Source organism: Gadus morhua, chromosome 15, assembly GCF_902167405.1.
Source record: "Gadus morhua chromosome 15, gadMor3.0, whole genome shotgun sequence".
Classification (NCBI taxonomy): Eukaryota; Metazoa; Chordata; class Actinopteri; order Gadiformes; family Gadidae; genus Gadus; species Gadus morhua.
Genome location: NC_044062.1, coordinates 14,043,869 through 14,056,893, shown reverse-complemented (window position 1 = coordinate 14,056,893; position 13,025 = coordinate 14,043,869). Strand labels below are relative to the sequence as shown.

The following is a 13,025-nucleotide window of genomic DNA, read 5'->3' as shown; positions in this document are numbered from 1 at the left end:
TCAGCAAAGTCACTCAATGGCAGAGTGACATTTCCCTCCACAAGAGAGATTTGTCTCTGCGCCTACACGCCCCATAGCAAGGCCTACCAACACTGCATTGTGGGCATTCTGTCCTTCAGCAATCTCCCCGAGCAGTTAGTGGTCTGGTATGGCAGTAGGAGGCCGGACAGACAGAGAGAGAGCGAGAGAGAGATTCATCTAATCTGATAAACCCCGGCCCGGGGCAGGGGAGAGAAGTGAAGAGACTCCTTGTTAGCCAAGGCCGCCCAGCTCTAGAGTCTCGACTTGTGCTGCTGTTTTGGATGCTGCTGCGAGGAGCCCACCGCCACAGAGATAAATATCAGAATAAGTGGTCTCTGCGCATTTACAAAAACAGAGAGGTTAGTGGTCACTTTACGCCTTATCTTATGAACCGAGACACGCGGGGGTTCTTTAAGAGCAACTACCGTTAATAGCTATGCTCAGCAGTTGTTTGAAATGTTTGCTATTAGGCGTTTAGGTTGTAGCCAATCTATTTTGTATGACAGTGCTCTTATTTTGAAAGGGTGACCGCTATAATGGGGTCTAATGGGTTTGAAAGAAGAGAGAAACAGTGGAGAACCGTTTTGTGACCTCAGGGTCTAAGCACTTAAAGTAGGCCCCCTAATGCTCTCGGAGGTCACTTAAGAGTCATTTGTGATGCAGCTAAACACACTAAATGTAGCGTTCAAATATTGCACACAGACTAGGGGAAATAGATAAGCAAAGATCCCTCCACAGAACGTCAACCATAATATTCCCTTTTCTCTATTGTCACATTCAAGTGCTTACTTCTATCACGATGTAAGACCTTTTTCTCCTAATATTTTTTATTGATTCTTTGTATAGCATTACATGTAAACAAGTATGCGTACATGCAATATATAATTAATGTTTGTAAGAATGATGATTGTAAAGTAGCCATGCATTGTATAATACAATACCAGTATTTTGACGGTTGGAGAGAAAAAAAAACTATACAATATGGATTGTTTTGACGCGTTTCTCTTTTCCAGGTAAGGTGTTGTTTCGGCGAAGCCACATCAGAGACGTGGCGGTTCGACGCCTGAAGCACCTGGACAACTACTGCAAAGTAAGAAATAATCCTTCAGCCGCAGCCGCGTGTCCTAACATTAAACGTGCACTATATAACAATAACCAAGGTAAATTCCTTAACTGCTACGCTCTACCATTAACTGCTTCAGCAGGCAGTAAGAAACGTGGATGCAATTATCTCCAAGACCATTTGTCTTAGCATGCAGCGCTCTCACAACAACAGAGCCCCCCCCCTACATCTATCTTCCTTCCAAGCCTCTACAGCAGGAAAACAAGTAGCTCTATCTTGCCCGGTCATTTCCCTTCACCAGTGTAAATAGGCAGCGTACGAAGGAAACAGCGGGTGGCGGAGCGAGGGAGAGAGGGAGACGGAGCAGTGGGTGAGGAGGGGTGAGGTGGGGTGAGGGTGTGTAAGTGACGTTCGTCACAGAGACGAGGGTGAGTCAGCAGATCCGAGGCGTGGGAGTAAACACAGCTGGCTGTACCTGACCTTGTTCTGGCCAATCACAACGTCAGGGGGACTGTGAGTCAGGTGATCGCAGCCGTGGCAACGTGAGCAGCTCTTGCAACACCCTATCCATTCAGAGAGACACAGGACCTAGCGTGAACTCCTTAAAGGATAATTGCAGTTTTAGATCCAAAGGGCCTATTCAGAATGGCTAGCATGATTGTAGAATGTACTCACCCTTATTCCACTTCCAAGTGCTTCAGTGTTTTTTGGCTGCTCCCTTTAGCATCTGGGCAACAATGTAAGACAAGCTGGTCAGATAAATATACAATAATTCAAATGAGGTGCTAGTTGCATGATCTCTCTAACATAGGGTCCTCCCTATGTTCAGACTACACCCTTCTATCCCCCAAACTCTCCCTCTTTATATAGGGAGGACCCCGTATTCAGAGTTGGAGCTAGGTGGTGGACTTTCTTTGAACCCCAACAAGGGGATACTTTATGAACTGTAGGACCAATAAGCAGCTGTCAGGTATCAACGTCTCAATGACAAACAGGTGAGAATGTGAGTCGTTTACGGCACGGAGAAAAGGTGCAAAAGTTCCCAGTTAGGACCCAATGAGTGGAGGCTGGTTGAGGTTTGATCAAAGGATGTTTTTAGATCTAGAAAAGGTTTGCAGAGCAAAACAGAAGAGGCAATCCACGATGTGGCCCCAAAACTACCACAGAAAAAGGAAACTGAACAAACATAACCAAGCCAAACTGATGACTTAAATACACATTTTAAAAACAATTATCAATGAAAGGGCTTAAACAAGAATAACTGAGGTCATTTCGTAGACTAAATAAAAACGACTATTCTGGGTTTTATACTATGTGTGAAACAAAATACTAATTATATCCATGTGTTGCTTCTTTATTTCAACCGCTACCTCGGTTATTCTTTTTATTCTCCCAGTTATTCCTCCCAGAAAGGTGTGTCTAGCGTATCGTTGGCTGAGGTTTCAAGGCCCCTCTTCCTTCCCCTCCACATCCTCCATCTGCCCCACAGCATTGTCTCATTTCACTGTTCATACAATGACTGCTGCTGCACGCCTTGTTCTACCGCTCCCACCCCTACCCCGCCCCTCGTCTCCTCGTCACCTCTCTGCTCCGGGTTGTGCCACTATTATACGACTGCCCGTTGGGCGTCGATTGCACGCCTTACTGTCCTTATGGGATCCCTCTTCTGTGGTCCTTCTCAAGGTTTCCTCCCCTCTGTGTTTGCATAGTTTTACCTTGTCCTTTAGTTAAACTGGGATTCAGGGCTGGACACTAACATTGTCTTGACTTATTTGTGTCATTTATTTAGAAATCTGTGATTATGGAACATGGCCATTGAACTCCTCCTCCTCCTCTCCTCCTCCTCCCCACAGGCCCTGTTGAAGCTCCCCTCCCACATCTCCCAGAGTGAGGAGGTGCTTGGGTTCTTCGAAACCAACGCAGAGGACATCAACCCTCCCAAAGAGTGAGTGTCCCTGATTGCTAGCGCTCGCTCCGGACCACACAAGACACAATGGATGTCATTGAGTTTTAGTTTGTTCACGACCATAGCCGTCTCAGAAGTCGTTAAACACTGCCCTCTGGTGGCGTGTAAGGGTGTGTGTGTGTGTGTGTGTGTGTGTGTGTGTGTGTGTGTGTGTGTGTGTGTGTGTGTGTGTGTGTGTGTGTGCGTGCGTGCGTGCGTGCGTGCGTGCGTGCGTGCGTGCGTGCGTGCGTGCGTGCGTGCGTGCGTGCGTGCGTGCGTGCGTGCGTGCGTGCGTGCGTGCGTGCGTGCGTGCGTGCGTGCGTGCGTGCGTGTGCATGCATGTGATTATGGGGTTGTGTTCAGTGTGTGTGTGCATGTATGATTATGTGTGTTGACGTTTGTGCATGCATGTGATTGTTTGAGTGTGTTGATGTGTGTGTGCATGCCTGATTGTGTGAGTGTGTTGACGTGTTTGATGCACATAAACGTGTTTTTGGGGTGTTCCCGTGTGTGTGTGTATGCATGTGATTGTTTGTATGCTTGTTTGTGCTGCTTGCACATAATTATGTGTGTTCAGATAAAGCTACGATTTTTTGGATTTGCTTGATTAATTAGCATATTTTTGCTTTCCTGCGATTTGTGAAATGGCTTAAACAAAAAAACAAGACTTATAAAGTTCGAGACTATGCAGATATGTTCAACATAAAGGGCAAGTTAAGCCATTGTTTCAGCTGGGATTTGAACACTATTCAAAGATGAGTGGAGAGTTCTGAGAAGGAGGCGGCGCGCTAAGACCATTGCCAACTTTGTGATACTGAGAAGCTAAACCCTCACTCAGACTTGGACATTAAAATAAAGCGCTGTTCAGATGCAGCTCCTCAAAGCCACACCCATCGCAGTGTGGACTCCCTCTCAGACACATGATCATCCACATCAACGGCTGTCCCTCCAGCTCCACACATCACACACACCGTCGCATTATACTATAACGTATATCCGAGAAGCTTCTCCCGCTCTCGGACGTCGCATTGAACCGGTGCCCAGACAAAGCGCTACACGTCCACACACACCTCGCCTCGGGCGTCCCTTTGTCGTGACGTCACAGACTAGTATACTGACGACAAGACCGTTACCGGTGTTCGAGGCAGAGCGGAATGCTCACATAGAGTGGAATCAATAACTGTGTTGACGATCATATAAGACATATTACCATGTGTTTGGGGAACAAAACCATGTGTTTGCAGCCACAAAGTGCCTGCAAGAAAGCTGGTAACCTTGGCAGCAATACTGTCAACATCATGTCATTCCTCGTGACAAGACAGGGCCCTGGTGGCAGGCCATCAAAGATGCGCTGTCATATTAAATCGCAATAGATATAGTCCCCATATATACAGTAGTTGAAAAGATGTAGATGTTGCAAATGATGGACCCTATATTTTGGTATTTTTTAGTTTGTTTAGAGAAAAACTGATCAAAATCTAGCTTTGAATCCAAACTTGTTCATTAGCTGGTTTTTACTTTATTTGCAGGCCAAATTGCCCAGCCCTATGTTCACAAAACATGTGGGTGTGTTTGCAATGCATGCATACGATTGTGTGCGTGCACACATCATTTCCCACGGTGGGTGCCTGTGTGTCCATAATTGTGTGTGTGTTTACCTACATGCATGTGCACATGATGGTATATATAATACATGTGCCTGTGTGTGTGTATGTGTGTACTGCGTGCAGTCATGTGTGGGGTGTGTGGGTCATGCCTATTAAATTAGGCAGCTGTACCGGAGGTCTGATCCATGTTAATCCATCCATCAGGGATGATGGATGGTGAAGGGTGAGGGGTCACTAGCCCTCATAATGATGATGTGTAGATGTGACAGCTGATACCAGCAGCTCCATATCCCAGGAGGTGGACAAAGGAGGAGCAAGGGTTCAGGGCACAGCAGGGCTTTTAGATTATGAATGGCTTTGGGGAAGAAATCATAAATTAGAATGCAGCCAGTTGTGCTATTGGCTATTGTATATAGGGTCATCTTATCCAATGAGCCTCTGCTTTGGTTGCCACAAGGTGGCGCCATACATCAGCCGATGTCAATGCTGTTGAAAGTTCAGTACTTTGAATTGGTTTCATGTTAAGTCCCTCAACCATATATTGCTGTTGCAGCAGGCAGCTACTCCTGATGGCAGTTTAACTGATTTGTTTCCATGTGGGAGAGAATCTTCAGCCACTGAATTTCATTTTGAGTGATGGTTGGTGAGATTAGATCGGTGAAAACTCTCCAACTAAAAGAGGAGAGAGGGAATGGCAGAGACATGAATTAACAATAATCACCATGATAATCTAAAATAGCACACAATTAAATGACCAGGTTTAACTTAATTCAGGTATAATTCTCAGAAAAATATGTTCTATTTGATGCAGTTCTGCTTTGTTTGCAAGGCTGAAATCTGAGTTGATGAGCAGTTGAGGGTATCAATCAAGCAAATAAACGACACGCCTGCATTTAAAAAGAAAGCTGTTATATTGCCAGAAAGACATGTTTTTCTGTTTAATAATTCCTTTCATTATGCTTGTTGGTTCACTTGTCTATTGTTTCAACATCTGAGGATCCCTTCCCTAGGTCACACAGCATTCTCCCTCTCCCTTCCTCCCTCTCTTGCCATCTTCTCTCCACCCCTCTGCCTCACTCTCCCTCCCCTATCTTCCTCCCCACCCCCATCCCCCCCTTCTTCACACACACACGCACAAACAAATTACGGCCTGTTCGCGATCTTGAGTGATTTGACGGCCTTGTGACCTAATTTTGAAAAACGGTGTTGGCCACAAGCAGAGCTATTAGTGGCTCAAACTCCCTCACACTTACAATCCTCTCCAATGACATCATCCTTCACTGATGATCTCGCCTTACTGGGGATTTTAAGGGTTTGTGTCTGTGTGTTTGAGTATGCATGAGTGCATCAAAGAGAATGCTGGTGCTGGTTGTGATGTGTGGTGTGAAGGAAAACGTTTTTTCTTAAGGATCTGCATGCTCACACTGCAAGTCTCTGCACAAATGCACTTCCGTACATGATCGCAATTATTTTGTACTTATTATCGTTGACCCCCGCGACCTTTTAGGCGGAGGTCGTGACGCTCAGATGAGTGTGATTGTACGCAAAGCAGACACTCTGTTTCCATTCGGCCAGACTACAAAGACCAAGTTAGAATGTGCTAGCAGATGGCACGTTTTAGCTCAATCTAAGCAGTTAACGATCTGAACTAATCTTTCCTCTGTGCTTGTTGCACACATTGTGAATCAGAATGCAGCTGAAGCTAAACTGTGCCATAAGTGGTTTATCCCTTCAGTTAGAAAAAAACAAAAACGGCAAAAATTCACCACGGAAAAACAACATATGCACAGAGTCTTAAACATTTTAATAGCGCTTGGACATGTTTTCTCGCCCCTGAACCTGCCCAACATTTATTCGTTTTTACTGGTGTTCAGAGGAGAGCGGTCAGTGCCAGAATTGTGTGCTCATTTCTTTTTCTGGGAATAATATTGTAAAGCAACCAGCAACCAGCAAGTGCTGGTTGCTGTATATTGTTCTCTCGTAGCAGGGCCTGGTCAGAAAGCCCTTTGCAGCCATGGTACATCCTTCTTAATACATACATGGTTTATTAAGGCATGTGCACCAGATGAGCACATTCTTTTCAAATGAATGACTGGATATTTTTGTTTACCGCAATACAGATTTTATTATTACGGATTTATTGCACAGATGGGATGGGGGGGCGAACTTTGTTAGCACTCAGGTTAAGAGACTGCTGTTGTGACGCCTGTAGAGTGTGTAGAGTGTGAGGATGTGTTATTTCTACGGTGGCTCTTTTGATGGATTAACAGTTAAGCTAACCAAAAATAAAAGGGTTACTGGGTTTAAAAGCAAAATTGACTCTTTCTGTGTGCAGCTTCCATAAACCCCTGGTTTTAGAAATCATGTGAGGACGCCTCTTCTTTTATTAATTGAGGTACCATCATCCGAAGTGACTTACAGTGAATTGGGTTACATGTCATTAAGGAGCGGGTAGGGGTAAGTGCATCTTGCTGTAGGCATCAAAGCCCATGGCCACAGGTAGACTGTGGACCATCTGATGTGGAGGTAGTTTACCTGGGGGGAAGAAATACACAAAGCTTTATTGGGATTTTAAAATGGTCGACGTACGTACACACTGTTCCACAGCAGGTAAAAGCACCTTCTGTTGTTTTCATGTTCAGTGTTATTAGTGTTCATCAATTACACTAGGTCCAAGTAGAGCAGCATATGTTTTCGTGAGTACTGTTTTTTCTCTCTCGGTTAGCCGTGAACCATTTCAAACCACAGGTCGGCAAACAGTCCTTGGTGAATGTTTGACAGGGGCTATCCAGTTTGTCCATGTTGTCTCATCCATAGCCACTGCCAGCCTTGACCTTACCCATACTACCTTCTTTCCTCATTCCGACTAATAGTCTCATTTCAATTCAGTCATTCAGATCGGGACCTGGGAAATAAAGTCATTCCCACAAGCAACAGTTCAAACAGATACTTGTCCTTAAAAACAAATACTTTGAAGAGACTGTGTTTGATATCTTTCTGTAGGTATCCTTGGGCAAGTTGCCCTTACCACTACTTGCTCATTAATGAGTGATGTATATAAAATAAAAGTAACAGACACTGTAAATTAATTTGGGGAAGTGCCTTCTAAGTATGTGTTTCAGCTTGGATACAGACTGCAGCAGTATAATTAACCCAAAAAGCACCCACTCCTCCTTCCCTCGGTGAATCAGCCTCCCCACCCCACACACACTAACACACACACACACACACACACTTGGCGTGCATTCTTAACAAGGGTTTGGCGAATAGTTTGGACGTCATTGAGCTATTGGATGGCCACTATTCAGAGCGGGGATATTTTAATAGAAGTGAATTGGCAGCGTCTCGCACTGTAACCAGTTGCTGCTGGTGTGGGTGTGGGAGACCAGCACATTTACTGGTCTCTCTAATCTCTACCCACACACACACACACACTTATATACACACAAATATCTATACACACACACTTTGACCATGGCTTTCTGGTGTTGTTTGTTTTTCAGAGATCTCGGAGGCTCCTGTAAGCGTAAAGGTAAGCTGAAGCATATTGACCTGCTTTAAACGTATTGTTGTAACTCCACCTGTTGCCCCACCAGCCCAGCTCCCCCTCGTTGGATGCTTGCTGCAGGATGTGATTCATTTTTTGGGGATTCTAATGTTTTGAGTATTGTGCTTAATGACGTACGGGTGGGAGTTTGTTGTGAATTCACACCATTGTGTTGATACTCAAGGGCAGCAAACTATGAACGAGAAATAATATGGAGAACTTATGTCATACATTTTAACAGTTGGCAAGCTCAGCCTAACCAATCATAGCCTTATTTAGATTGCAGGGTTTAAAGGCAACCATAAATTAAAATGTAGCATGTCTTACTTCCGTTATATAAATCCATACGTTTAGGTAAAACTGGATTAGCATGTGGCTAAATAGAGGGTTTTTGTTGGATTGAGAGAAAAATTCAAAACACCAGAACCACCGCCAGCTAGCCAGCTGTGTGCTAGCCAAATGTGTGCTATCCAGCTGTTTGTTAGCCAGCTGTTTGTTAGCCAGCTGTGTGCTAGCCCATTGTTGGCGTCATACAAGGGGGGGAGGGGGGCTATTGTCAAGGCCAGTGCCGACAGAGTAACGTCATCGCTACATCTTTACAGTTGTCCAAGAATTATGTTATTTATGACATTTTCAATGTCAAATAACTAATAAATATTTGGTATAATAAATGAATGACATGACAGTGGAAATGTTCTGACACAATGATGTAGTCTGGGGCCGGGCGTTCGAGCCGTGGGTATAATTGAGGGAGTGTGTCTTGGAGAGATTTATATGATACAGTACAGGACTTGCATGCATGTGGCTTGATTAACAGCTGTACATTTGTTATTTTGCACAGCTGTGCATAATCAAAATGTTTTGTATTTTCGATCTGTCTCTTGATATGCATGAGTTCTCTGAATATTTTCATGCAATACTAAATTGGTTATTAATCTTGCAAGCAGATGTTTATTCCCCCTTTCTGCTGCCTTTTCACACTGAATTATGAAATGAGCAGAAGAACCACCATACATAACCATCAATTACTTTTCCCCTCTGTTGACCTACTGTATTGTAAGCTGACAGCCAATGAAATGCAGGACAAATTTAAGCTAATTTCTTTATACGGTCGATGCTATCGGTACTTTATGTAACTCGGAATTCCTGTGTCATAGTGAAATGGAAAGATTTCCTCATTTCAGCCATATGTGTGTGTGTGTGTGTGTGTGTGTGTGTGTGTGTGTGTGTGTGAGTATGCGTGTGTGTGTGTGTGTGTGTGTGTGAGTGTGTGTGTGTGTGTGTCTGTGTGTGCGTCTTTCGTGCATGCAGCCGGCGATGAGTCTTCACCAGTTATTAAATTAGTTTCCATATTGACTGCCCTGGAAAATTGCTTATGCTGAGAATGTAATATGCACTGATAATGTATTTTATTTGAATGGTTAGAATCTATTTTTAAATCAAAACACGTATCGTTGGTTTGAAAAATGAAAAAACAGGCCTATTAACTAACCATCCCATACCTAACGTGTGGTTCCTGTCATCGTTGTCGGCCGTAGTTAGCCTTCATTCCTTGTGTTAGTCAATGCCAGGACCGCCTGTCTAACTTGGGGGTTAACACTACAACCGCAGCTTGACTAGCGTTGTTTTAGTTCTATTCTCTGCACCAAAGGATACCAGAGAAAGTGTGCCTGGTCTGTGGTGAATTTGTGCTGTTGCTGCATCTTATGGTCACCATAATAACATGGGGCTGGCCTGGCCCAAGCGCACAGTAAGCCCTGACCCTACTGGGGGGAGAGACTGCATGCGGTTGGGGTGGTTGGTGGCGGGGAGAACTGTTTACCTGGCGTGGCTAAAGGACCCATGAACTCCCAGGCTATCTCTCAGCAGCTTAGGTTAAACAGCTACCAGGTCACGACTGCCACCGTTAAAATACCCCTTTCTCTGTCATTCCGTCTTTTTTCCTTATTTAGTCATCTAAAAACACATTCAGCAAGGTTGATCGAAAAGGATGTATTGCACTGAACCAGGTACTATGTAAATATGAGAGAGAGAGAGAGAGAGAGAGAGAGAGAGAGAGAGAGAGAGAGAGAGAGAGAGAGAGAGAGAGAGAGAGAGAGAGCGCGCTCAGTGTTAGTGTTCATGTGAAAAGCAGATGGAGTTTGTAGTGTGTGTAGTGGAGGTTTCCGTGGCCAGTGGAAAGCATGTGAGTGAACTGAGTCAGGGAGTGTGTTTATGTGCTGCTGCCGCCTCCTCACTGTCTTTACTTCAGCTGCAAGCTCAGGGGGCCATATAGGGAATGGACTGGGCTTGTGTGCGTGTGTTTGAGTAGGTCTGTTGTGGAAGGCTTGTGCTTGTTGTTTGTTTTGGGGTTTTGCGTGCAAAATTCATCTGACTGTGCTGTGTTCGTAGCGTTTGTGTTTGTGTGTGTGTGTGTGTGTGTGTGTGTGTGTGTGTGTGTGTGTGTGTGTGTGTGTGTGTGTGTGTGTGTGTGTGTGTGTGTGTGTGCGTGCGCGCGTTTGTGTTTTATGCTTTTTAACAATCCGATCAGCGCTGAGTTTGCAATATAAAACTGACAACGAGTTGAAATCAATGTTATTATTTGTTGTAGTCTATACTTTACTGATTGCATTCATGCTTCAAAAACCTTGAAACTGTTTTCCTATTCACACATTCAGCTACGTTCTGGAATAATTCTGTCTTGCCCCCTTTCACACATAGCATACCGGAATAGATGGGCCAGGGGATACTCCAGCAGGTGGCGGTAGTGCAACATCGTCATAAAACTGATGGAAGTGGATGCCAGTCACCATAAAACGGTCCAATTTCCAGTCATTCTTTAAAAAGAGGGCTTCTATGCAAACGAAAGAAGCTGAATTTACATTGATATTGAATCCTCCGAAAAGCATTGGTGCGTCACGATAAATAGTTGCGGACTCTACTACATCATCAGTCTATTGGGTTTTTAGAGTGTCTTACATACGACAGACATCATTCTTTTCGTTCCTCTTCTGGCAAAGTTACTGCTTAGTTATTTACAATACAGCCTTACCGGCAGTTATACGGAAAAGTAACTTGGTCCTGAGCAGGCAAATCTACACCGTAGATTTCCTGGAATAGCAATCCATGTTCACATTCACATATGACCCCATGCAGGAATTGTTCAGAAACATTGCAGGGAAAGACTGCATGTTTGAAAGGGGATTTGTCACGAAAGCCCTATTGGTCATGGTCACACTTCTTGGTTGCCCAAATTCGTCAGCCTTGTCCGTCTAAAAAAATATGAATAAATGTCATCCCTGGGTCCCTCGAAAATCGAAGTTCATCAACAGCGTTATTCATTTGTCATGATTATCCATTGTCCATTTGAAACTCCATCTAGAGTTACAAAAAGAAAAACACTTGCATGTCCGTTTCCCCTTCATTACACACCCTTGTGTATGCTTCAACAAACAGAAAATCACTACAGTGACATAATAAACATAAAGGATGCATACTATACAGGTTGCAGAAAATGTTGGCGTGAGCAGTCTGATCAATTGTGTGTACATGGCTTTAATAAGAACGAGAATGAGACCTGAGGAATGAAAAATTAGAACATGTCAGGTGCTGTGAAGCCAAGAACTTCGCCCTCAACGATTGCAAGTGTGACCACACCTTTTGTATTGGATGCAATATCGCATTTCCCAGATAATTGTGTGAATGCTCCAAAGTGGGCGGGGGCTCGCAGGGGCGGGAAAAAAGTTGAACTTCAGTTAACTTTATGCAAATTTGCGCCGAGTGAGCGGGTAGCATTCGGTGTCATGATTTGCCAATTGACATTCAGTGAGTCCTAGAACCATATGAACTCCTTTTGAATTACATTTCCTGGCTTTAAGCACTTTAATCATCAACATTGCAAAGCAGCAACGAGAGAGAGGGCGCGGGGCCATGCTTTGCGATGTCTACATCCGGTGGGGCCGTGCAGCGGGCCCTTCGTGCACAGCGACTATGACATTTGCCACTTTGGGGCACACGAGTGGGCAGTCGTTCATATACAGCTCTTTTGTGCAACACGTTTCTCATTGTTAGTTTTTATACAGTGTGCGATTTGGATTTCCCGCTCACTGAAATGCATTAATTATCCCCTCCATTCCATCTCCCTGCAGTTCCCATGCACCTCCCATGGGAGGCGTGTGTTTGTGTGTGCGTGTGTGTGTGTGTACATTTCAGTGTGTGCTGCTTGTGCGTTTATATGCAAGATAGCCATACTGGAAAGGCCAATGAATGCATTCATAGTTAACCCATCAAGAGCCAAACATACAAAGTTTGTGTGTGCCAGGCATGCAAAGGAGATTTATCCACGGCAGGAAGTAATTATGATAAATGGTCGTACTCTAATTGCCGGGTTAATAAAGATGAACTGTTTGGGCAGCGAGCTGCTCCCTGTCGATATTAAATGGCTGAATAAAGAGCTCCTTTAAAGGATAGCTCAAAGCTACACTTTAATCTAAGTCAACAGACATTTAACGCCTTATTGACTGAGTAGAGTCCACTCCACTGTCACGTGCAATCTTTCATTGGATTTCCGTGCATGCTTTTTGGGAGAGGTTTAAAAGATCCATGATGTTAAAAACCAGGGGAAAGCCATTATGAACCGTGCACCCTATGAGAGCGCCTCCTCTTCAAATCCTGGGGGCCTGCGTTATGGGCAGAAACAAGAGGATAGTGGTAGAATAGAGCAAGGGCAGGCCAAATAGTACTGGGTTTGATCCCCGGTATCTGCAGCCTAAGTCATAGGCATCATTGAGCAAGATGGCCAAGCCCCCTAACTGCTCTAATGCGTGATGGAAGTGTATTTGAAATCTTCAAGTTGCTAAGAAC

General features: G+C 44.4%; 1 protein-coding gene across 2 annotated transcripts in view; it reads left to right on the top strand.

Moving 5' to 3' along the window:
- LOC115559768 (SH3 and PX domain-containing protein 2A) overlaps positions 1–13,025 on the top strand; it is a 46,924-nt gene that overhangs the window by 9,745 nt on the left and 24,154 nt on the right. For both annotated transcript variants that reach the window (XM_030378832.1, XM_030378831.1), the window contains exons 4-6: positions 1,035–1,111; positions 2,938–3,029; positions 8,140–8,168. In XM_030378832.1, coding sequence (XP_030234692.1) covers positions 1,035–1,111; positions 2,938–3,029; positions 8,140–8,168 — 198 coding nt within the window. The remainder of the gene's footprint in view (positions 1–1,034; positions 1,112–2,937; positions 3,030–8,139; positions 8,169–13,025) is intronic.